This window comes from Phyllostomus hastatus, unplaced genomic scaffold (assembly GCF_019186645.2).
Source record: "Phyllostomus hastatus isolate PE091 unplaced genomic scaffold, TTU_PhHast_1.1 phas_contig_34, whole genome shotgun sequence".
NCBI classification, from domain to species: domain Eukaryota; kingdom Metazoa; phylum Chordata; class Mammalia; order Chiroptera; family Phyllostomidae; genus Phyllostomus; species Phyllostomus hastatus.
Genome location: NW_025333857.1, coordinates 44,835,309 through 44,861,522, shown reverse-complemented (window position 1 = coordinate 44,861,522; position 26,214 = coordinate 44,835,309). Strand labels below are relative to the sequence as shown.

The following is a 26,214-nucleotide window of genomic DNA, read 5'->3' as shown; positions in this document are numbered from 1 at the left end:
CAATGTGTGGTTGCCTCTTGCACGCCCCCCAACTGGGAACCCGGCCTGCAACCCAGGCATGTGCCCGCACCCGAATTGAACCTACAAGCCTCTGGTTTGCAGGCTGGTGCTCAATCAACTGAGCTACACCAGCCACAGCCATTAATTCTTAACTCTACCTGCTAGTGTTTCATTGGTTTCGAATGTATTAACCTCCCAGTATTGTAATTCAATCCTATCTTTAAACCTAATCAACTAATTAATTACATCAAATGAAAGCAAAATTTCAATCCATTGCTTCTAAATTGACGTTTCCTTCAGGGAAGAGTAGGGAGAATCCCCTGGGGCAGGCGCCTCTTGCTTTTGACAGCCCCTAGAGGCTCCGCCCCTCACATGCTCCACGCCCCTTTTCAGTATACTTCAGCCTCTGGGCGGGCTTTTGACGTCGAGCGGAAGTGACGTATTGGCCGCCGGAGGTGTCGTTGGTCTGTTGCGCGGCTAGACCTGAGTGGACTGGGGCCTGCACCCGGGAATATAGCGCAATGTCGATCGAAATCGAATCCTCGGAGTGAGTCCTGCGGTGATGGATGGTCGGGAAGTGGCGGGGGCCGGGACTTGAAGGGTGCAGAGTGGAAGGTCCTCAGCGGGAGGCGTCCAAGAGGCTCGGGAATGGAGGAGAATTTCCTTGCCCACAAATAAGCTTCTTGGGTCTGGCTACCTCGGAGGCGGGCCCACGAGGAAGTAGCGGACGAGAACCCCAAAGCCCCGAGGGAGGCGGCGCGGGGCCGGGCGACGGATACTCCTTGAAGATCCTAGTTGTAGCCATCGCGGACTCCTGGTGGCGCTCTCTGTGACTGATCAGATTACCCTTCCGTTCTGGGCTCCAATCTGATTATCTGCGCAAGGGGGTTTGGACTCAGCCTTCCTGCTCTCCCAGCCCCCGTTAAATAAGTGTGATTCGTTTCCTATGTGCTTACGTGGCCCCTTTGCTTTCCTCTGCACACCATTTAACCCAGTACTGTCACTTTTTTTCTGTCCACCTCACGAGCCTGCGTTGGCGCTTAGAGGCTCTTTTTTCTTATAGTTCCAGTGCCTAGCACACCGTAGAGGCTCAATCACCGCCTTTGTAATGAATGAACAGCTAGCTATTCTATCAGACTCTTTGTGACGCTGAATTTTGGTTCGTCTGTGAGTTCTGTGTAGCTACAAAGGAGAAACAGTCTGGAGGTCGGGCCAGAAGAATGATGGATTGGGGCGGGGAGCGAGGATTAATGACTAAAGGAAGTCTTTAGTGAAGTTTTCCAGGGCATCATCTTCCACCTTGCTAACACTTAATAATTAAGTCATCAGACATATAACATTTGTGTCTTTAGTGTAAGTAAGGGAGAGGACTTCTTCTAAAAACCTGCCATAGGATGAAAGGAGGTTTATTCATTCACCAAATACTGAAGTCTACTGTGTATAGTTCTAGACCCCGGGGAATACAGTAATGAACAAAACAGACAAAAATCCTTGACCTTAAGGATGTACATAGTGATTGGTGAAGGCAAACAACATACAAAAACAATAAGTAAAATATGTGGTTTAACAGATGATGATAAGTATTGTGGAGAAAAATAAAGCAAAGAAGAGTGATAAAGAATGCTGGAGTTAAGACAACTAAGTCAAGGGCAGGAGTTGGAAAGGATTCCATGCTTTTGGACTTGAGTAAGAGTGGACACCAACCATTCTTCCAGTCTTGGGCTGCTGTACGTTTTTATTATCAATAGTAGCCACTATTTATTAAGCATTTTCTGTGCTAGTCATGCTATAAGCAGTATAGTCAACCCTTTCACCAAGCCTACAGGGTAGGTATTTTTCTTAGCAGATGAGGAAACAGGTACACAGATAACTGACTTGCCTAAACTCACAATTAGTAAGTGGCAATACTCTGATTCAAATCCCAGCTGATCTCCAGAGTTTTAAACTGTATGTATTACATTGTGTTTAAAGGAAGTAAATTTGATTTTGGTTATGCCAAATAAGAGGTCTTTTCAAGGAGCTTGTCTTATTTTGGGAGTGCAAATGGAAGTGTGTTAAGGACGATAGTAGGTACTAGAAGGGATAGTAGAGATCTAAACCTTATTGTATCTTAAAGGAGCCATGAGAAAAAAGACTACAGTAAATAGCAGTGATCAGTTTCCTTCTACAGGGATTTTTAACACGAGAGTGCTTGCTTTCCTGTGAGGGATGTATGCTCAAGAGCCACAGTGCCAGTTTGAATCTTCATTTTCCCACTTAACCCTTTGTTACTTGGTGAGATCTTCATCTGTAAAATGGACATAATAGTAATAACCTACCTTATAGGATTGTTTTGAGGAGTACTTAGGTATACTGTACATAATAAACATTGATTATTATTTTATGACTTATTTCTCCCCAGAGTAAACTGACTAAATTCCATTCTGAAATCCCTTCCCTATGACAGTCTGACCCTCTGTACCAGTGCTGTTTAGTAGAAATATAGTGTGAGCCACATATAGGGAAAGAGAAGGAAAACATACAGTGAGCTTTTACAGTATATAAGAACAGATTCTTTACTAGACTCACTAAGTGCAAGATCAAGATGTTTTACCTATAAACATATTTAAATATAAATACAAGTTTTCTGTCACGTGTTGAAATGGTTGCTTATTCTCTTAATATTTGGCGATTATCTGGCTTCTTCTTTGGGAAACTGAAGGCAGTAGGTCGGTGTTATTTTTGCAAATGAGGACACATGGCTTTGCTTTACTTTTACATACAGTATCGCTGTACTTATTTGTGTTCAACAAATCCCTATTAAGAAAATCTCAATTTACATTTTTGATTGTCATTTTAAAAAGGAACCAAATCATCCTACAAGCATTTAGAGTGTTTGTTGAACACTAGTCAGTGACTACACTAGGTTTAAATAGTTCACTAAAGTGTGTAAGAATATAATTATACAAATTAGTAAGAAACTTAGCATAGTAAAAAGATCTCTGGCCTGGTAGTGAGAGGGTCACTTTGGTACCAACTCCCTTTTTAGCTGACTGTGAGACATTGGGCGAATTATTTCCCCTCTCTGAACCTTAGTTCTATTTCTGAGATGGAGGTAGGAGTAGATGATCCCCGAAGTCTCCTGTAACTTAGATTCTGTGATTTTTGAAAAGTTTTTCTTAGATGGTAGAGAAATGGAAAGTAGGTAGTGAGAGGAAGATGACTGAGAAGGAGAAATAAACTGGCACGGGCTTCATTTTGTGGTCTCTCTGGTGAGTGAGGATCCCTGAACTGGATGGCATGCTTTCTTTTTTCAGTGTGATCCGTCTGATCATGCAGTACCTGAAGGAGAACAGTTTACACCGGGCGTTAGCCACCTTACAGGAGGAGACTACTGTGTCTCTGAACACCGTGGACAGCATCGAGAGTTTTGTGGCTGACATTAATAGTGGCCACTGGGACACTGTTTTACAGGCTATACAGTCTCTGAAATTGCCTGACAAAACCCTCATTGACCTCTATGAACAGGTAAGTGTGGAGGTGATTCCCGTGGGTTGGTTTATTGTGGGCCCCCTGGCTGGGAAGCATTAGTGCACATTTCTTCAAGCACTATAGGGCTGTCATAGCCCTTAAAACTTACACTGTCAAGGCTTGAGTGCTACTTTGTATTTTTTTCCCTCTCTTCTTGGAAGAGCCAAGGTTTTCCCAAATTGAAAGTATTTCTTAATTGATCATTCAGTGAACTGTTCTGACACCACCTATTCTGACACCAACTAGTGTACCGCAATTCAGTTCTGGCAATAACCACCCAAAGTTAGTACAGACCCCACAAGTTGAGGGGTCAGTTCTCCATAAGCTTGCCCATACTTCATATACCAGTTGTACTTTGGAGTCTCGGGCCTCCCACAGTTCTGACCAAGTGGCTACAATTTGGGGGGTCCCCATGACCCCCTTTGGAATTGATAATTTACTAGAATGACTCACATAACTATGAAAGCATTATATTTATGATTGCAGTTTTATTATCAAGGATACAGGCTAGAACGAGATAAAAGAAGAGACACATAGGGTGAGGTCTTGGGAGGATCCCGAACACAGAGCTTCCAGTGCTCTCCCTCCATGGATTCAGTGTCTCCTTCACCTGTCATAGTAATGTGTTCACCAACCAGGAAGCTCCACTGGGGGTTTTATTGGGGTTTCATTCAATCTTCTGCTCCCTGGAGGTTGGGCTAGCTCAAAGCCTCGACTCGACAATCACATGGTTGGTCTTTCTGGTCACCAGCCCCCATCCTGCGCTATCTTTTAGCACAGACTCAAGAGTGTTGCAGGGGGCTCATTAATAGCAAAGATACTCCTATCACTGGTGAAATTTCAGGGGTTTTAGGTGTGCTGTGCCAGGAACAAACATCATACAAGAGAACAGAGTGGAGTTTCTTTATATAAGAATGTAGTCTTGTTTGTAAAAATAGCGTAGTTGGTTTGTTTCTCTATAATCCGCATGAGTTCAGTAATTCCCCAAAGAAAATTTTGATACTTGGAGAAAGATTTGTATGGAGACCATGGAGATATTAACATCTTTAGTTTTGGTCAGCATCCATGTTCTGAAAAAGTGGCTTGAGAGGAGAGGGGTTTGGTAGATAAAAATGGAGGGTGGGAGTTGAAATATTGAAGTTATTATTTATAATTACTTCATTCGTCCACCTGAAAATGAGAAGGCATTTCCCAATATAGGAAATTACTTTGACAGGCCATTTCTGCACAAGAAATTGTACTAAAAAAGAAGTTTTACAAAGAGAATGCTTTGAAATAGCCATCTTCTTTCACTTTCCAGGTGGTTCTGGAATTGATAGAACTCCGAGAATTGGGGGCGGCCAGATCACTTCTGAGACAGACCGACCCTATGATCATGTTAAAGCAGACGCAGCCAGAGCGGTATATTCATCTGGAGAACCTCTTAGCCAGGTCTTATTTTGACCCTCGTGAGGTATGACTATGGTGACAAAAAGAAACTTGTTAATTTTGAAAAACTTATAATAATGCAACCTTTTTAAAGCATTTAATTGGATACTTTTGTGACTTTAATTTTTTAGGGTGACTTTTATATATGTTGTTTGAAATTTGCATATGTTAGAGATTAATCTCGTTCAGTTTTCTGAGTATTGGAGGGTCTTCCCTTCCTCATATACCCGTTTTGCAGAGGCTTGTATGTTAATCAGTAAAGAAGCAGAAAGTGTATTCTGGTATCCTTCCTTCCTTATTCCAGGCACGTGCCTGGCCTGTGAGTGCTACCTGACTTCCCGTATATTCACTGTGCATTTGTGTCCCTTGCCACTGACGATTACAGTTTCCTTCCAGCTCTTTCTTTCATTTCTTAGACACTAGTGCTTTAAAATTTTTTTTAAAATTTATTTTTAAATATTTTATTTACTTATTTTTAGAAGGAGGAGAAAGGAGGGAGAGAGAGAGGGAGAGAAACACCTATTGGTTGCCTCTCACATGCCCCCCTGCTGGGAACCTGGCCCCATAACCCAGGCATGTGCCCTGTGTGGGAATCAAACCAGTACACCTTCGGTCCACAGACCAGTGGTCAGTCCACTGAGCCACAGCAGCCAGGGCAAAGCTCAAGTTTATACTTCTCAGCTGATTATGCTTACTGGTAAAGCATGGTGACTGGTACTTTTATTCTTTCAAAACCATTTTTTGAGTATACTTTCATTCTTTTTTACTAAGCCTTTTACTAGTCTAATTGGGAGGAAGAATAATTTAATAGACATTGGATAATAGAAAGTTAGGGTAAGCTCACAGAAACCATGAGGATACAGGATTACCAAGACAAAGATTTAAGTTATAGGTAGTGAAGAGCCTCTGGGCTGGGGTCATTTGACTGAAAGAAATTACTGAAGAATATAAAAGAATCCTTGGCTCTGCAGATTTTTCAAAACCTGTAAAAACAACCCTGGCTTTGGTGTGGTTTACATGGACTCTTCAGAAATAACAGTGTGGATTGGCTGGCATCAGTTTTCTCCCAGCTCATACTTTTGAAATACAAGTGGGAAGAAATGGAAAGTCATTAAAAACAAACTAATTAATTTAATTAATCCCCTGTTTAACTGGGAAGCTTCTTTCCATGTTTTCCTTTTTGAGTATTTCTGCTTTATGATTGTGGTTTTTTTTTTAAATTAAGCAGACTCAGATCTTCTAGCCATTTCTTGGTAATGATGCTAATCCCTCTCCTTTTTTCAGGCATACCCAGATGGAAGTAGCAAAGAGAAGAGAAGAGCAGCAATTGCCCAGGCCTTAGCTGGGGAAGTCAGCGTGGTGCCTCCATCTCGTCTCATGGCATTGTTGGGACAGGTAATTAAAGGCTGTGGAACTGAAATTACGCTGTATATAAACTAGATGTGTGAGCTAAAGATATCAAACATCCTAAGTATTGAGGATTACCTGTAGAGCTTTTTGTATTAACAGCTGGGCCATGCCACCCTTATCTTTCCTGGGAGGGGCAGTGTAGATGAGGGGTTAAGAGCAAAAGCTCTAGAGTCAGAGTTAGAGTGACCATAGAATTTATCATTCCATCCAGTGTAACTTAAGGTCGCTGTTGGTCATTGTACCAGGACTCTGTCCCAGGCAAATTGGAATGTAATACGAAAATATTAACCAACCCTAGTTAGAATCTAAGCTCTCTCACTTACTAGCTATGTGGCCTTGAGCATGTTACCTACCTTTTCTGACCCCATTTATTCATCATGGTGTTGTAGTTAGGATTAAAAGATATAATGCACTTAGAGCATTTCCTGTATTGCCTAACACCTTGTAAACACGTAGTAAACAGTAGGTGCTGGTGGTGATTTTTTTGAAATTTGTGGTAGTATTTACTAATGTTGTCAGTATTAACATAGAGCTACCTAGAGTAATACAATCAGTTTTTTAAACATTGATTTGAGAGAGAGAGACATAATGATTTATTGTTGCACTTATTCATGCATGCATTGATTGGTTCCTGTATGTGCGCTGACTGGGGATTGAACCCTCAACCTTGGCATATTGGGACAATGCTCTAACCGACTGAGCTACTTAGCTAGTGCCTAATAGATGTTTTATAAGTAGCACAGGGCACAAGTGATTAACAGAGCTGTAAATAGCCTGTTTGCTCTAAATCGGCACTTAGAAGAGAGCTAAAAAGCTGTTTGTTCCACATTTGTACTGCTTCTCAGATACAAAATCAAGCTGCTTTTTTCCTAAATTACTTTTTATGAAAGTAATCGATATACAAAATTTAGGGCTTTTAGTGAGAAATAGTCCCATCTGTCTTCCATTTCTGAATCTTAATTCCTTACAATCACTTCTAACTCTCCTGGCATTTACCTCCATAGCTAAGTAAAGTATTATGTTTATGCTATTATATCTTGAATTTTTTTGAAACATTAGCTATTGACTTTGGAAGATGATTTACCTCATATTCACTCCCTAGAATGCACTCATGTTCTTCTTTCTTCAATTTCTCAAAATAGTTGTATCACAACTTTTGATTAAATTAGTTTAGTGTTTACATTATTTATTTTATTTTATTTTATTTTATTTTATTTTATTTTATTTTATTTTATTTACTTTATTATTTTTTATTTATTTTATTTTTATTTTTTAATTTATTATTCTATTACAGTTGTCCTGATTTTGCCCCCTTTTCCCTCTCTACCCAGCACCCTCCACTCCCTCAGACAATTCCCCCAACATTGTTTGTGTCCATGGGTCATGCGTGTAAGTTCTTTGGCTACTGCGTTTCCTATACTGTACTTAACATCCCCACGGTTATTTTGCAACTACCTATTTGTACTTCTTAATCCTCTCACCTCTTCACCCATTCTCCCCCTCCCTACTTGCATCTGGTAACTAACTTCTTTTGCTGCTTTTAAGATTCTCTTTATCTTTAACTTTTAGCCTTTTAGTTATGATGTGTCTTGGAGTGGGCATCTTTGTATCCATCTTCTTTGGGACTCTACTGTGATTCCTTGATTTGCATGTGTATTTCTTTCACCAAATTAGGGAAGTTTCCTTTCACTCTTTTTTCAGATAGATTTCCAATTTCTTGCTCTTTCTCTTCTGGTACCCCTGTGATGTGAATGTTGGACCTCTTAAAAGTTGTCCTAGAGGCTGCTTGTACTGTCTTCATTTTTTTTGGATTCTTTTTTCTTCTTGCTTTATAGAGCTGCTTTGGCTTCATGTCTTGGTAGTGTGTCCTAATGTAGTAGGTGTCCTGTAGGGTCCAATGGCACAGCCTCCCCTATTTCCCAAGCTGGGTACTCAAGGGGTGCCCTTTGTGTGGGCTGAGTATACCCTCCTCTTGTAGTGGCACCTTGATTGCTGTTGACAGATCAGTGGGAGGGATTTCCCCGGGCCAGTCAGCAGCAAAGATTGGCTGTGACCACTTAGCACCAACTTCTACCCTCCACGGAGGATCAGCTGTGCAGGGGCAGGGTGGTGATGCTCTGAAATGGTCTGTAGCTGTCCACTGGATACACTGGCCCTGGGGTTTCCTGTGGGTGGTGCAGGCCAAAGTCAGCCCCCACCTTTGTTTTTCTGGGGCACCCTGCCTGAGCTGCAAAGCAATCTGATGGCTGCTACTTGTGCTGGGCTTGGAGAGTCCCAAGTGAAGACAAGCTGTGACTCTAATTTGGCTGCCACTAGGGCTCAGTGAAGCTAGCTCTTGCTTGTTTGATAGGATTTAGGAGCCAAGACCAGACATTCTATGGAAAAGCAGCTTGGGCACCTGTTAAGTTGGGTGGGGCAGAGCCTCTGTGGATCTCCAAGGTGGGTCAAACAGTGTTAGGCAGATTCATGAAGTCTCAGATGTGGCACCAGCTTACCAGCTTTGTAGGGGGAGGGTTTAGAAAAGGGACAACGGCCTTTACTCACCTTAATGGGAGACAACTGTTTCTCCCTGTATACCACTGAAGCTGTGCCATTCAAGCTGCTACCTGGGTGCTGGAGCTCAGAGGGAGTGAGTTCTGAGTAGGTGAATCAGTGTGTGGGTTCTTTAAGAGTAACTGTCTGGGGCTTCCACAGTTTTTCCACTGACTCAATCCCTTCTGGTTTACCGCCAGAAGTTGTGGGAACTTAGGTTCCTGGCTTGGCATCATGGGATGGGGGATGTGATATGGGTCTGAGACTCCTTGTTCCCACGATATCCCTCCTGAATTTTTATTCACCACACATGGGTGTGGGACCAGCACATTCCCCATCTGTGCTCCTCCTACCAGTCTGGATGGATGAGGTTTCTTTAATTCTGTGGTTGTCAGACTTTTATTCAACTCGATTTCATAGTTGTCAGACTTCCATTCATCTCTATTTCTGGTGGTTCTGAGTGTTGGTGATTCTATATTTTAGTTGTAGTTTTGATGTGGGTGTGCGAAGAGGCCAGCCGTGTCTGCCTATGCCGCCACCTTGACTGAAAGTCTCATTATCTTTACACAAGTACTGCTCATAGCCCAAAATAGCTACATTTAATTTCTTACATACTTTCTATGATTCCTTGCAATAATTGCTTAATTTTTTTCTTTTGCTTGTTTTTCTATTACCTGTTGCTAGCTTAGCCTGAGTCTTTCCAACCATGTAAAAAGTGCTTCCCTTCCCCTCTTGCTGATACCCTCCCTGAGGCCCTTCTCTTTTGTCTCCATCAGGACTGGTTCTCTTGGTTTGCCGCACAGTAATGGTACTGGGACTTCTTTCATCTTCCTCCTGGGAATTCTTTCCCTCTTTTGTTGGGGCATATTTTTTAGGAGCATTTTGTTTTTCCTTTTTTGTAGTTTAGCCTTTATTGTGGTGGAGTACTTCTAGGAACTTCCTGAGAAAGGGTACATTGAGGTAAATTTTTGAGACTTGTGTATGGAATATTTCTTATCTCTCTTTACTCAAGTATTTAAAGTGTTATTTTTCTCCTTGCATTTCCTTTTTTTCTCTGAGTCCCTTTTTTCCCTGCCCGTTTGTTTAGGTGCCTATGTTTAGAAACTTTGCTGAAATATTTCAGGTTTCTTGGCCGTTGGTCCATATTTAAGAGTGAAATGCTGAAAAGTTATTTGGAAACTCAGTGTGGGAAGGGGATAGAAACTGGTAAGATTCGACCTGGAATGAATGGGTATCCTCATATATCAGTATCTATAGAAATATTCTCTTGGACTCATCAGCTTTTTCAGGGGCTAGTCCTCTAGTTTCCTACATGGGAGAAGTGCAAACTGTCCTGTGAGCCACAGGTAGGGGGAACTGGTGGGTGTGGAGAGTAGAGAAATCCTACTGTCTTGCATATCAATTTGTAGTGGATCCCCATTTTCATTGTAGCTTCTTACTCACTACCCCTCAGTTCTATCTTGTTTTCTAGCGCCCAGGATCTCAACTTTTCCAGAAAATAAACCACCTGTCTTCTCTTGAGGCTGGGGCAAGGCAGTCACCTGATGCACTGGGTTGGGAGAGGTTCTGGGAGTTAACTGCTCTCAATACATATTTTATCATTGCCTCATGTCCTGCCTTACCCTTGAGAGGTATATGGTACCTCCATTTCCTAAACCTTTCTGGAATTTGCAAGGTAGGGGCTTGCTTTTTGTGGCTTCCTCATCCTCACCTTATAGAGTTGTTTCATTTTTCTCTGTTCTTGGTTGCCACTGGTTCATTCACTTTTTAGCATCTGAAACTTCACTAACATTTATCTTGTTAGTTTCTTCTTCCTGTTTTTTCTTCTTCTATTCTTGTTGCTTTTTTTGGTATATACTTTTGTATTTCTCTTTTATTGTCATTGTAATAGAGTTTCTAGAGAGTAGAAATAAATTCATGTGTTCCTCCACATTTAATTGGTTAAATGTGAGGAGTGAGTGAGGCTTTCACTCTGCGTTGCCCTTTGAGGTTTCTGGCTTGAGTAACTTGGGAAGGAATGCAAGCAGGGCAGAGTCATCAGGATGGAGGTGGGAAGTGGGGATGGGGAAGAGATCACTTTTGGATGTAGTAATTTTGAAGTTCCAATGGGATGTACAAGTGGAGACTTCCAATACAAGTATAGTGCCCTCCCCCTTACCTGTGTTAAAAGGTCTGTAAATCTTAAATGGGAAATTCAAAAAAAAAAAAGAAGAAAATTCCAGAAGTAAACAATTTGTAAGTTTCAAATTGCATGCTGTTTTGTGTAGTATAATAAAGTCTTATTTTATCCCACTCTGTCCCATCAGGATATGAATCATCTTTTTTTTAAAGATTTTATTTATTTATTTTTAGAGAGAAGGGAAGGGAGGGAGAAAGAGAGGGAGAGAAACATCAATGTGTGGTTGCCTCTTGCACACCTCCTGCTGGGGACCTGGTGTGCAACTCAGGCACGTGCCCTGACTGGGAATTAAAGAGCGACCCTTAGGTTCTCAGGCCAGCACTCACTCCACTGAGCTACACCAGCCAGGGCTGAATCATCTTTTTGTCCAGAGTATCTATGCTGTAGATGCCATCTGCCCTCCAGTCACTTAGTAGCCATCTTGATTATCACATTGACTGTTAAGGTATCTGGGGGCTTATGTTCAAGTAACCATTGTAGTAGCCTAATGCCTTTGTCATTCACCTCACTTCATTTCACCACATAGGGATTATATCAGCTCACATCATCACAAGAAGAAGGGTGACTACAGCACAAGATATTTGAAGAGAGACCACATTCACATAACTTTTTTGTAGTATTGTCATAATTATTCTGTTATTAGTTATTGTTAATCTCTTACTGTGCCTAATTTATAAGTTAAACTTTATCATAAGTATGTATCAGGAAAAAATAGTATATGTAGGATTCAGTACTGTCTTGTTTCAAGTATCCACTGAGGGTCTTGGAAAATACCACTGTGAATCTAGACCTCAGTCTTGAGGTTTTGGTGAGATCTATAGATTTGTAAATTGCAATAGTGGTTGAAGCCATACATGTAAATGTGATTACTCTCAGAAAACATGTAGAAATAAGAAAAGTAAAAATTTGAGAAGAGAGATATAGGGAACACTTACAGTCAACGGAGTGAACACAGAAAAGAACAGCCAGAGAGATAAAAGGGAAGCTGAGAGAACAGGGTTAGAAAAGCCAAGAGAGGAGATTCAGGAAGATGCGTGGTCATCAGAGTTGACAGCAGCAGAGAACATGAGGAAGTTTAACGTCAGAAAGGAGTCTGGTTTTGACTGTTAGGATATTTGAGATGCATTTCCGATGAAAAAGGAGACAAGTGGTATGTTGCTGTGAGTTGGGATTGAATTAACTCAACAGTGAAATAATGAGTGTAGATGGCCCATGAAGCTTGGCTGTTAAAGAGGGACAGTGACAGTGAGGGGGGAGTGGGGAGGGCAATGGCTAAAGAACACAGGGCAAGAGAGGGGATTTTTTTCGTTTAAAGATGGGAGTGATTTGGAGCTATTATGAACTAATGGTAAAGAGCCAGCATAGAGTACACATTGGTTGGAGAGAGGCCCTGAGGAGATATAAGTTTGTTTTTATTTTATTTATTTTTCAATTTCAGTTGATGCACATTATTGATTAGTTTCAGGTGTACACCCTGGTGACTAGACATTACATAACTTCCTAAGTAGTCATCCTGATAAATTTCACATCCAACACCATACAGAGTTATTAGAGTATCATTGACTATATTCTCTATGCTGTACTTTACATCCCCAGGTCTATTCTGTAACAACCCATTTGTACTTCTTAATCCCTTCACCTTTTTTACCCATTCTCCTAACCTCTCACATCTGGCAGTAGTCCAAAGGTTCTCTGTATGTATGAGTCTGTTTCTGTTCTGCTTTTCACTTTGTTTTTTAGATTCAGTTGTTGATAGGTATGTATTTATTGCCATTTTGTTGTTCATATTTTTTATCTTTTTTTTCTTCTTAAAGAAGACCCTTTAGCATTTCATATAGTCCTGGCTTGGTGATGAACTCCTTTTAGCTTCTTCTTGTCTGGGGAACTCTTTATCTGTCCTTTGAATCTAAATGATAGCTGTGCTTGGTAAAGTAATCTTGGTTGTGAAAGAGATACAAGTTTTTTTATTATTGCAGTAAAACATGAAAAATAAGTAACAGGAATTTTGGAAAGAAAAAATTAGTAATATTTAGTAACATTACATATTTCAACTATAATAATCATAGAATTTAGAGGTTTGGTGATGTTGCCAGATACAAGCTGATTGCATTTCTATGTATCACCAGTAGTCAGTTAAACAATGCAGTGAAAAAATAGCTCTTGTGTCTTTTTTAACATCATTTTTTAAAAGATTTTATTTATTTACTTTTAGAGAGAGGGAAGGGGAGGGAGAGAAACATCAGTGTGCAGGAGTTACACGGGTCGGTTGTCTCTCATTCACCACCCACTGGGGACCTGGCCTGCAACCCAGGCATGTGGTCTGACGGGGAATCGAACTGGCAACCCTTTGTTTCATAGGGCTGCACTCAATCCACTGAACTACATCAACCAGAGTAAATTGGCAGAGTTTTAAAATGATATCCAAAACTGTTGAGTTTTCTTGATATAACCAAAGGAAGAAGGAATAAACATTGATTCACGTACTGGTTATATAGACTTGACATCTATTATTTTGTTGTATCCTTTCAGGAGCTCTAGGAATTAGGCTTTTACTTTTTTTTAGTTCATAAAATGGAGAGTCAAAATAACATTTGGCAAATGATGTAGCCTAGGGCCATCTGTCTCCAATGTCCAGGATTCTTTCAACTCTTCATAATATAGTTGTGGGCACTATTGAAGTTGGCAACTTTTTAGGAGAATAATTTGTCAGTATATATCAAGAGCTGTAACCATTCGTGTTCTTTTTTGGATTCAGTAATTCCTGTTCTAGGAGTCTATTTTAAGGTGGGAATGTTTCCCAAAATAGAAAAAGCCTATGTCCAAAGATGTTCCTTGTAGCATTATTTAGATGTGTGAAATATTGGAAGTATGTAAATGTCCATTAATATATTAATTAAATTGTTAAATATCCACTAGGTAGGATATATTTTATAGCTATTGAAATGTTAATTATAGTATAGCATGATTTGATATTAGATGAAAACAGGGGAATGTATAACTTTATATATAGCCCTGACCAGTAGCTGAGTTGACTAGAGCATTGTCCCGATGCATCAGGGTTGAAGGTTCAATCTCCATTCAGGGCACGTACAAGACTCAACCAATGAATAAATAAGTGGAACAGCAAATTGATATCTGTCTGTCTGTCTCTCTCCCCCTCCTCCCCTATCTCTCTCTATCTCTATCTCCCTTCCCCCTCTCTTTCTAAATTCAATTAAAAATTTTTTTTTAAAACTTAAAACTTTACACATAGAATAATTACAGCTACATTAATTAAACATGTAAGGGGGGAATACTAGAAGGTAATATGTAAAATGTTAACAGTGGCAGCGTTTCAATGTTGGAACTATGGGAGATTTCTGTTTTCCAAACTTTGTTCATAATAAAACAAAATAGGTGTGGAAAGATGGACTTGATGGCTTTCAGAATCCTCAGCCCACCCTGAGATTAGCCCGTGTTCCTAGGAGCATAGATTGTGTTGTGCGGAATCTGTTTGGAATCTAATGATTCCATATAGAGTAACATAGATTGTGTTGTGTGGAATCTAATGAACAAAATGAACTTACAAGCAAAATTGAAACAGACTCAGAGAGAGTAGGCTGACAGCTGTGGGGGAGGGACTAAGGGGGCAGTGGAGGGATTGAACAAAAAAGAAAAAAAGAGAAAGAACTCATGGACATAGACAAGTGTGGTGATTACTGGAGGGGGAGGCATTGCGGGAAATGGAGGAGGGTATGGGGGGATAAGTGGTGTTGAACAGACTTGAGTTGGGGTGAAGAACACAATACACAGTGAACAGATGATGTATTGTAGAATTGTGCACCTGAAACCTGTATAATTTTGTTAACCAGTGTCACCTCAATAAATTTTTAAAAAATGTGTGTGTAGATAGCCAAAGATGGTTGGGTCTCGGTAGCTCACAATGTCTTCTGAACTTTATCCTTTTGGGCTTGGCTTTGAGCAGTCAGGATCAGATCTTAAAAGCACCCACGTGGATTACTGTACATTTGTTTTCTCATAGGCACTGAAGTGGCAGCAGCACCAGGGGTTGCTTCCTCCTGGCATGACCATAGATTTGTTCCGAGGCAAAGCAGCTGTCAAAGATGTGGAAGAAGAAAAGTTTCCTACACAGCTGAGTAGGCATATTAAGGTAGGATCCTTAGACGCTCAGCCAGCTGGTAATCATTTGTTGAGGACTCAACGTGTTCTTGCTCAGCCGGGCCCCTGTGCTGGGAGTTTGGGTTAGGAAGCAGAACTCATTCTCCAGCTCTGACCACATTCAGTGTTGCCGTTGGTCACTACTGGGGTCCTGTGGCCTGGCAGTGGCACCCCTCAGTTGTATAACCTAGTGGACATACATTTGATATCTGGCCCATTGTCTGCCCTGCACTTCCTCCCAGGAAGCCTGTGTTTGGAAGAACCATTAGCTGTTTGGTTAAGCCTGGGACTAACTGAACTGTTAATATATTTGTCTTGGTTAGCATTTGTGTTTTTTGCCCGCTGTGTGTCAGGCAAATTATCAGGCATGGACTGTAAAGTGGGCTTGTGTGCAGTTTGAGGAAAATAATTTTATCATACTATGTCTGGGTCTTGGTTTTTTTGGCAGGGGGTGGTGGTGTTGGTTTTCACTTTTTTGTTTATTATTATTTTTTTATTAATCTCAGACCTTTCTATGAAAAAGCACAATCAAGTAATTGCTGCACTTTCCAGAATTACAAATATATGTGCTACTTCAGCATCTTTTTTTTTTTAGACAGGAGGGAAGGGAGGAAGAAAGAGAGGGAGGGAAACATTGATCAGTTGTCTCTCACACACCCCCAGCGGGGATCTGGCCTGCAACCCAAGCATGTGCCCCGAGGCTTTTTGGTTTGCAAGCTGACGCCCAGCCCACTGAGCCACACCAGTTGGGGCAGCATGTTTTTATATTATAGTTTCTCTCTGGGTTTCTGTTCTCATTGAATTTATGGATTTTAACATAATTCATATCCTTAAAATTTGACTTTGGCTTACTTAGCACATTAAATTTGTCTCTTCTGGGTTATGTATTTTGACTTGCATTCAAAGATATTTTTGAGCAGTACTTTTACCCCGGCTGAAGCCTTGAGACAAATAGAGATCCACTGCAATTATGCTTCTGGGCTAAGATTTTTATTACACTTTCCTTTTTGGGCATCTAAATGGAAATTTGTAACAGAGCATTTCTCTGTACTCATCTGTCTAATGTTCTGTAGTTTTCATGTTATTGGGAGCATGACTGCTGGTAAATGATCAGGATGCATTTCACAGGTAAACAGTCCATGTCAGCTTTCATTAGTTTTCCTGGAATTGGTCACCTACACATTAACAATTAAGAGAAGATCATGAAAAGAAACAGTGATAGAACATTTGTTTACAAAATAGTGTGTGAAAACAGGTATCTGTTTTGAAAAAATGACTTTTCCCCTTAAAGCACAATAGTAACATATAATACCATAGTAAGTTGAGTGTGAAAATCATGCTAATAATGTCTGATTCTGATAAAAGCTTCTTGCTTGGGTTAACAGGATTGTTTCTTCTAAGTCCCATGCTAAAATAGTTTTTTTTTGTGGGGAGGGGGCACTTTTCTTTGGAGATGTCAACTTTACATTTAAAAAAAAAAACAAACTAGTTTCAGCTGAGAGCCCAGACATACAACTGGTCAGAGAAAATATATCCACAGTCTTTCTGTGTCTGGGTACAGAAATGTCCAGTACTTCAATAATAAGCTAGCTATGACTTTATGCTAGGGCAGGGTTTCTCAAAAGGTTAAAATGAGAATTGTTATAAGGCCATTAGATAAAGATGTGTCTGTTTCATTGTTCTGTTTGAAACAGTTTGGTCAGAAATCACATGTGGAGTGTGCTCGATTTTCTCCAGATGGTCAGTATCTGGTCACTGGGTCTGTTGACGGATTCATTGAAGTATGGAACTTTACAACTGGAAAAATCAGGAAGGTAAAGTATTTAAAATGTATTAATTTTTCTAGTGAAACAATGACCTATTATTGCTTTTTAAATTATCTGTTATTTTTACAGTTTAAATTTATTTTTTTGAATGGGTGATATGTACATCTGATACAGTGTTTTATAAAATAGGAAACTTGTTCAGTATAAAGAGTCTTGCTCACCCACCCATGTTCCTCAGCTGGTAATTTCCTTTCCTTGGTCCAGCCAGGGTTACTTGTTTTTTTGTGTAACCTTTCTGGAATTCTCCAGGTATATTTAAGCAATTTTTATTCCCAATCTAACCTAATTGTAGTTCTATTTGTGTTTCTGTTATTATGAATGAGAGAATATCTTTTTATATGTGATAAGCCACCAATATTTCCTATTCTGTGAAATCTCTTCATATCATTTGCCTGTTTTGCTTTTGGATTATGTCTTATTGATTTGTTGGAGCTCTTTAAAGTTTGAGGAAATCAGCCTTTGTAATACTTTTCAATTTTGACTTCTGTCTTTTGATTTTGCTTAAGTTTTTCTTTATATACCTAAACTTTTTTGTGTCATATTTATCCATCTTTTCTTCCACAGTGTCTTCTAGTCTTTTAATGTATCATTTTATGTTCAAATTTTGATCCATCTGGATTTTTTTTAGGGAGATAAAGTTGGTGTAGATTGAATTTAATCTTTTTTCCCAGGTAGCTATTTATTGACAATTCACTAATTGTAATCTTCATCACAGAGTACCAAATTATACTTGAGTAGTGAATTTATGAGTGATTTTTACTTTCTTTTATATATATATATATATCTTTATAGTTTGTCTTTTTTAAAACCGTGAAGCAGCCTCAGTTTATAATTAGAAAAATATAGGGATACTTTCTTTGAACAGTAGTAGTTGATAAAATAGGAGTCACAAGTAAACAGATTAGTCAATAACTTGGTTTAAGGAAAAGTAGCTGAGAATTGGGGGAAAAAAACACTAGGTTTTCACATCATACCCCTAAGGTAAATAAGTTTGGATTTATTAAAGATGTACAGTATGAAACTGGATGCAATTTTTGCTTAGAAAAGATTAGTCAGCAAAAGATACAGGCTTTTATGTTGGCATGTTTCACAATGTTAGTTTGAATTGTGTAAAAGTATTTATTCCCAGCATTGTCAGTTGTTATTAGCAACACGTGTGCTTGCCACTACTCTTTGCTTCAGAGATTTAGTGTAGGTATGAGCCATTATCCTGCTTTCGGTGAGTTTGTAGAGATCTGGCGTAACTGGGTTTTGTGTTATTTTGATAACTGCTTATCATTGTTTCCTTTAGGATCTTAAGTACCAGGCTCAGGATAACTTTATGATGATGGATGATGCTGTCCTCTGCATGTGCTTCAGCAGAGATACAGAAATGTTAGCAACTGGGGCCCAAGATGGAAAAATCAAGGTATAGATTATGGCACAAACTCTTGTATGGGGACCTTTTGAGAGTTCTGTAATGAGGCAGTTAGGGTCCTACATGTGATATGCAGCTCAGTAACAGCTCCTGTTTATTGAGCATCAACTTTGTGCTAATCACTTTATTGTTTTTCATTTAATTCAAATAATAACTCTGCTGAGGGAGGTCCAATAATTTCTTTAAGGTCACACAGTTAGTAAATGATAGACCTGGGACTTCAGTCCAGATCTGCTCTTGCCCTTTCTGCTGGATGCCCCCACCCTTCCTCACCTTATATGTGTTGTACTTTACTTTTTAGCGAGTGAGATGGACTGCAGCTCATTAGCTGTGGCTTGTACTTAATTGCTGGTAAAATGTCCTGAGCTAGATATAATACAGAAATGGTCTCTGCAAAGTGAACTCAAAGTCTAAATTTTTGTTTTAATAATTTACAAGGAAAGAGGTTTAGCTTTTAAGGATTCAGTTATCATTGTTCTATGTGAACCAGACACATCATATTCAGCTATTAGCATGCATTTTTAATGCTGTTTTCATACAGTAGTGAGCACTGCATGTGGCTGGCTTTGTGGACTACAGTGGGACACTATTTACAAGTTTTTACTATGTTTTTTTAATAAAGGTATGGAAAATTCAGAGTGGACAGTGTTTGAGGAGATTTGAAAGGGCACACAGTAAAGGTGTCACCTGTCTGAGCTTTTCTAAGGATAGCAGTCAGATCCTTAGTGCCTCTTTTGACCAGACAATTAGGTAAGTAAGAATGCCTAAATTGCCGTTTCTTGGGTTTGATATGATGCAGTACCTCCCTTCAGAGGTACTTGTGATTCCTTATGCTTTTACCGGGATGGTATTACATGGAGATTGAGAGTCCGTGAGATCTCATTTCCCCAGTCAGGGTACAGCTGACATAGTGCTGTTATTTTGTCCATTGGAGTCTTTACCCACCTGCATCTGCATCATGTTAGAGGGCATATCACAGATAGAGATTCCTGGGACCCAGCGAAGAAGACATAGAAGTCAGTCCATGAACAGAAACCTGTGTTATTATTGGCATATTTTCTTCCAGTCTCTCTGCCAACCTTTACCTTAGTTTTGTTTGATTTTTGACACAATGAAAATTATACTGCATATGTAAATATGTAGACCTATTATAACAAGAGCTTCTATAATTCGTCTAAAATGCATTTAATACTTGGTCTCAACTACAACATACTGAATATTAACAGTTCTTTTTATTTCCTTTTATGCGTGATAGAATTCATGGTTTAAAATCGGGGAAAACCCTGAAGGAATTTCGTGGCCATTCTTCCTTTGTTAACGAAGCAACATTTACACAGGATGGGCATTATATTATCAGTGCATCCTCTGATGGCACTGTAAAGGTTAAGTATTTGGGGTTTCTATTCCATTTTTGCTCTCTGAAGAGGTTTCAGTGGTGGTAATGGTGATAATTCTAGTGAAGTAAACCTCTTTACTATCTATATTTATAATTGAGGTGAGTCTGAGACAATAGTAATATTCTATTGGTAATTCCTATTGGCCTAGGAACCTCAAATCTCAGACCTACAAAATCAAAACAGACTTTAGCATGTGTAGGGAAAGGGGAAAGGTATGGGGTCCTAAATTTAAGTCATACCCCTCTTACAGGGTTAAATTTGATTTTGCCATAGCTATGGTCCACTTGCAACCAATTCACAAAGGACTTGGTGACCAAATAAATGGATCTCTTTTTTTTTTTTTCATAGCCTCATCCCACCCCTAGCCCCCACATTTATGGCCTTCCTAATAGCATTTATAGAGGAACAGAAGATGTATAGAATAGAGCCAAACCCTTTCTCAGATACCGCTTTCAGCTGTCCGCTGAAAGTAATGGCTCTTTAGTACCTTAAGAGATTTATTTTAAGAGAAGGCCTCATTTTCTTGAAAAGGTGAGGAATCCAAATAGTAAATTGCTGAAGATCTTTGAGACATTCCATATACATTCTGGACTTGCTTTTAAATTGCCTTAATTGAGTGCTTTTTAGCGAAAGACCTCAACATTTTAATACAAACACCTGAAAGTCAGACCATGCCCTGAGTTTTGTTCCCGCTTGGGAATCGAATCAGAAACCTGAGGGTAGAAGATACACACTTCCTCAGGATGCATGGGGAAACACACAGAGCTCTTGGTACTTGAGTCATGGGATTGCCCTCTTTGTGCTATGTGTGGGGCACCACCACATGTAAAATGCCATTGGGCATTTTTATCTATTTTTAGAGAAAAGAGAAGGGAGGGAGAGAGGGAGACAAACATAAATGCACGAGAGATACGTTGATCTGTTGCCTTTTGCACACCCCCAAACTGGGACCTGGCCTGCAACCCAGACATGTGCCTTGATCAGGAATCAAACCAATGACCTTTTGGTTCATAGGCCAGCACTCAGTCCACTGAGCCACACCAGCCAGGGTGCAACTGGGGTATTAGAAAGACTGGGAAAGATGATTACAGTGTTTATTAGGAAAATAAACACTGGGGCAACTAGTGGGCAACTTTCCTCCTGTTTAGGGGTATTCAACATCTGTTTTGTGCTAAACTGTTGACGACACAGAGAAAATACAACAAATTCTGTACTTTTGAGGCATTTACACCTCATTAAGGGGGTGGTGTCCAGGCAAGGCTGTGCAATTAATATTTGGTCCATCCCTCGTCTTAGCACATCTCAGATGTCAATAACTATGATGTCCGATGTAACCCTTCAGTTCATACCAGTCCAGGGGACATGGTGAAAAGCATTAGGGTGGAGAGCTATTACCAGAAGAGATGTTGGACGGGGAGAGGTAATACAGGTGGCCAAGAGTGGCTTCCACTTCATGGACCCTCATGTGTGTCAACATTTTGACTTATGCTAAGGGGTTCAAGCTGTATGTTAGAATCATTTGTGGAGTTTTTAAAATGCACGTGCCTGTGCTCCACCAAATCAGAATCTCAGGATAGGGTCCTGAGCATGCAGTTCTAAACAGCTGCCATTTGAGTTTGTTGTCCAGATGAGGGTAGTTTTGTGGTTGTTGATGACAGTGGCGGTATTGACATACAGCTAATTTTATTTATTTATTTATTTTGAGAGTACATTTATTAAAGCTGGGAACAGTGGAACAAGGAAGGGCTTAGAATGGACAAAAGGAACCAGAGAGCACCTAGGTGGAGCTGCTTTGGCTCTCTGGAAATGTTATAGGAAAGAAATGAGCCACGGCAGGGCTGCTTTGGCTCACTGAGAAGTAAGTGACAGTGACAGAAGTGAGCCAAGGTGGGGCTGCTATTATTGGCTTACTGGAAAGTCAGAAAAAAGGGGGCCTTGGATACAGATTTGGGGGCTTAGCGCGGGACAAGCTGCTGCTTCCTTTGCTCCCCTGTTTGCAAGTCTTGTGAGGACCCTTAGAGTATAGGAGCTGCATGCACACCTAAGAGGAAAGAAAGGCGTGGGTGTGTTCTTGAGAGGGAGGGCATTGGCACAGCTAATTTGAAAGCTGGGTAGCTCATTAGAAAAATTTTATGAGAAAAGATCATAGGTTTTTAAAGGTTTTTATTTAGTTTCGTGACTTTTATTTATACTAATTAGCAAATAGATTAGTGCTTACTATAAATATGGCAGTGTAGGTATTTGTTGACTGAAAAATCAAGAAGTTCTTTTTTTTTAAAGGTATTTTAAAAAAGATTTTATTTATTTTTAGAGGGGGGGGAGAGAGGAGGGGGGAGAGAGAGAGAGAGAGAGAAACATCAGAAACATCAGAAACATCAGTGTATAGTTTCTGGGGGTCATGGCCTGCAACCCAGGCATGTACCCTGATTGGGAATCGAACCTGTGACACTTTGGTTCGCAGCCCAAGCTCAATCCACTGAGCTACGCCAGCCAGGAAGAAGTTCTTTTTTTCCTGAGTCAATTTTATTCTTTTTTAGTAATTAATTTTCATTGTTTTAAATCCCAAAACTGTAGAGGTTTGTATGGTTTGAATTTGCTTATGCTTTAAATTTTTGTGTCGTAGATCTGGAATATGAAAACCACAGAATGTTCAAATACTTTCAAATCTCTGGGCAGCACTGCAGGGACAGATATCACTGTCAACAGCGTGATCCTGCTCCCCAAAAACCCGGAGCACTTCGTGGTGTGCAACAGGTCGAACACGGTGGTCATCATGAACATGCAGGGTCAGGTGAGTGCCCCAGGGGAGCGCCTACACCTAGAGCCTGTGGTCCCGGCCCTCTCAGCCACCACCCCCAAACCAGATACACTGTATTTGTTATTCAAGTGCTTATTTAAACTATACTCTGGTTTTTCAAAAGTTATCTCTTTTCCCCAGGGTTTTTGTATATTTTTCTCTTTCTTTTGTACCCTTTGGATACCTGAGGCTCTTATCTGTCTTTAAGCCTTTGCTGAGTTTCATGGAAAATTTGAAGATAACAATTCCTGTCTGAGTGAGGGAGATAGTGTCAGTCACCAACTTGTGACATCTAGCTACCACGTGATCTAAGGAACTCTTAAAGGAGAAGGGCAACGATGTCTTCACACGGTTCCTAAGGAATCTCACTTTTATAGCATCAGGAACATTAGAAACTCAAGGTTGAGGTCTCAAGCCCTGAGAATATGTCGTGTGATATTGAAATATTGGCCTGGGCATGTGGGGATTCTGCTGAGCACGGAGAAGACCTGGGGGGAGGTGTATGGAGCTGTGTATTCCTTTAGTCCCTATAACTGATACAGATGAGTAGTTCACAGCCCCCGTGGCTGGTCTGCAGCATCTGCTGGGCCCCTGCACAGTAGCCATAGCTGCCCACTTCCTAGCTTTCTTTTTGACTTTTTAAAGATATTTTTATTTAAAAATTGTGTTTAGGTTCATAAAGATGTTGCAGAAAACAGTAGAGTGTTCTTGTGTACCCTTTCTCCAATGATAACATATTACATAACCATAGTACAATGATCAAAACCTGGAAGTTCATATTAGTACAATTCTGTTAACTCAAATACAATCTCATTTGGATTTCACCAGTTTTTACATTCATTCATTTTGAGGCAGGAAGTTAATAATTCTATGAAATTTCATTACATGTAGATTTATGTAAACATAACCATAATTAGGATACAATACTGTTTAATCACCTCCAAAGAATCTCCCTCATAATACGTGTTTATATTCAAACCCTCCCCATCAAGCCTAACCTCTGATCTGTTTTCCATTATTATAATTTTATCATTTTGGGACTGGTGGATAAATGGAATCCTGTGGTATATAACCTTTTATAACGTTTGCGCTTTGTTTTCTCTCAGTTTGATTTGTGATGATTTTAAATGGTATGTAAAATAGAGCAAGTGAGGTCCTGGACACAGTGCCAGCCTACATGGGAGAGCGTCTCGTTCTGTTGGAAAGTGGGAACTGGGGGGCATGGTCCATGGAACATTGAGAACTAGTGGTATACTGACTTAGAAGCTGTTGTATGTGTGGTAATGACTTTGCTTTAGGGTAAAAGGACTCATTAGACTAAAGAGTGAGATTGGTGACTTGGGACATAGGAAGTTTAAGCTTCTGTCTGCCACTGACTTTAGCTACTGACTACTGCCACTGACTATTGAATATTTCTCAGGATTTAGCATATGATGAATGGAATTGATGATCTAATTAAAAATGTCAGTAAATGAAAGTACAAAGTAACAATGTAAAGGTAGCCATTTAAACTGCTGCGTTAGAACTGCTAATCCAGATGTTTTGTTTTGGTTTGCAATATGCTGTAGATTGTCAGAAGCTTCAGCTCTGGTAAGAGAGAAGGTGGTGACTTTGTCTGCTGCGCCCTCTCCCCCCGTGGTGAATGGATCTACTGTGTGGGTGAGGACTTTGTGCTCTACTGTTTCAGCACAGTCACTGGCAAACTGGAGAGAACTTTGACAGTGAGTATTACTGACTTCAGGCCATTTAAAGAAATTGATGCTTGTGTTTTTCTGAACTCTGAAATAAACCTTTTCCTTACTGCTACCAGAGTGAACCTTGGTATGAAAAATACAAAAAAATTTATCAATAAAATTAAGGACCCATAAGCAATATTTGTATGTAATTACCTCCTCTGTTAAGAAAAGTCACCCTTCATTGAGCCCTCGGCTACAAATGGGTAGGGTGGGTGTACATAAAGCAGAGAAGAAGAAAGGGAATATGCCTGTCTAGCCAGCTAGGTTATCTGTATCTTCCTCAGGGGGTTGGGAGAATAACAGAGCTCATTCCATGCATGCCCTTTCAGAAGCACATTACTTTTACATTATCCTATCAAATGATTTGATTATGATGTTTTCAAGCAGCTTGATTTTGTAAGAGTGAGTACAAGGAGTAATTAATGCCAGCTGTTGTAATAACCAGTCCCCAAATTTCAGTGGCTTAACTGAATGAGTTGGATAGCCTTTCTCCTTTATTAAAAATAAATAAAAGATTTTATTCATTTTTAGAGAGGGGAAGGGAGGGAGAAAGAGGGAGAAAAACATCAATGTGTGGTATCCTGTCATGTGTCCCCCTTTGGGGACCTAGCCCGCAACTCAGGCATGTGCCCTGACTGGGAATCAAACCGGCAACCCTTTGATTTGAAACCAGCGCTCAATCCACTGAGCTACACCAGCCAGGCCTTCTCCATCTTTTTAGCTGTGCCATTTGAAATATATGTCCTTTAAGATCTCAGAAAGAAAGAGGTACCTGGAGGGCTATATTGGATGTTTTTAAGACCCACATCTGGGAGTGGCTTCTACTACTTTATTCCTCATTTGTTTTTGGTTAGAATTCAGTCATATGGCCACACCCAGATGCAAGGGGGACAGGGAAAATGTAAACTCCGTGGTCCAGGAAGAAATGCTATGGTGAACATATAGAAAATTACGTACATACTCAAGTTAGAGAATAACCTCTTGTCTCGTTATCATTCTTGAGTGAACTTTTGGTGCACCTGCCCTGGGAAGTCTCCAGTGCTGAACTAACATGTGAGTAAAGCAAGGTGAGGTGGAAGGTGCCTCTAGCCGAGGGCCCTGGACAGTCCAAGTTCACTGAGTAGAAGCCACTGTCTCGGGGCAAAGTGTTCACACACTGTGAAAAACACTGAGTTTTGGATTTGTGTGTGTGTGTAGCCCTTTCTGAGGCTGGCTTAGGCTTGATTCCTTTGGTGAAAAGTGGAAGGTTCACTCTTATTCTGTCCCACTCAGCTCTGGAAGCCTCTTCAGAGTGATTTTCTTATAGACCCGTGTACCCTAACCCTGTGCTTTACTTTTCCCAGGTTCACGAGAAGGATGTGATTGGTATTGCACATCATCCTCATCAGAACCTGATTGCAACCTACAGTGAAGACGGACTCCTCAAACTCTGGAAACCCTAATTTGACTTTTTTTTTTTAATTAGCTTGAGAGCATGTACTTAAATGAAGACACATTCATGTGTTGCTTTTTTCGGGAAGGGGGCTTTTCTGAGTTACTTGTCTGAATTAGGCACAAGAATAATTTTGTGAAAATTCATGTTTAAGTAACAGTTACCCTTTTTAATATATTTTTAAGGTATTCATTTGTTTCTGATTGAGGTAGTCACTTAATGTTTTCAATAATCTTTGACCTGGAAAGTAGAATAACTGCTATTTCTAGAAAAAAGTAATCCTTTGATTATTGAAATGTGCCTCCTTGCAGTAAACTTGTAAATAAGGGACTATTCTGTATTCAATAGCTGTTCCTTTTTTTTTTCAGATTGTAATAAACTTTACAACTTTC

The 26,214-nt window shown here is 40.1% G+C and overlaps 1 protein-coding gene across 1 annotated transcript; it reads left to right on the top strand.

Moving 5' to 3' along the window:
* The first annotated feature begins 432 nt into the window (after window positions 1-432).
* Window positions 433-26,214, top strand: SMU1 (SMU1 DNA replication regulator and spliceosomal factor). The gene is made up of 12 exons (XM_045840944.1): window positions 433-547; window positions 3,297-3,507; window positions 4,811-4,963; window positions 6,223-6,333; window positions 15,081-15,209; window positions 16,912-17,031; window positions 18,335-18,451; window positions 19,083-19,210; window positions 19,716-19,842; window positions 22,481-22,648; window positions 24,223-24,375; window positions 25,734-26,214. The coding sequence occupies exons 1-12, from the start codon at window positions 522-524 to the stop codon at window positions 25,830-25,832; spliced, it is 1,542 nt and encodes a 513-aa protein (XP_045696900.1). The 5' UTR covers window positions 433-521; the 3' UTR covers window positions 25,833-26,214.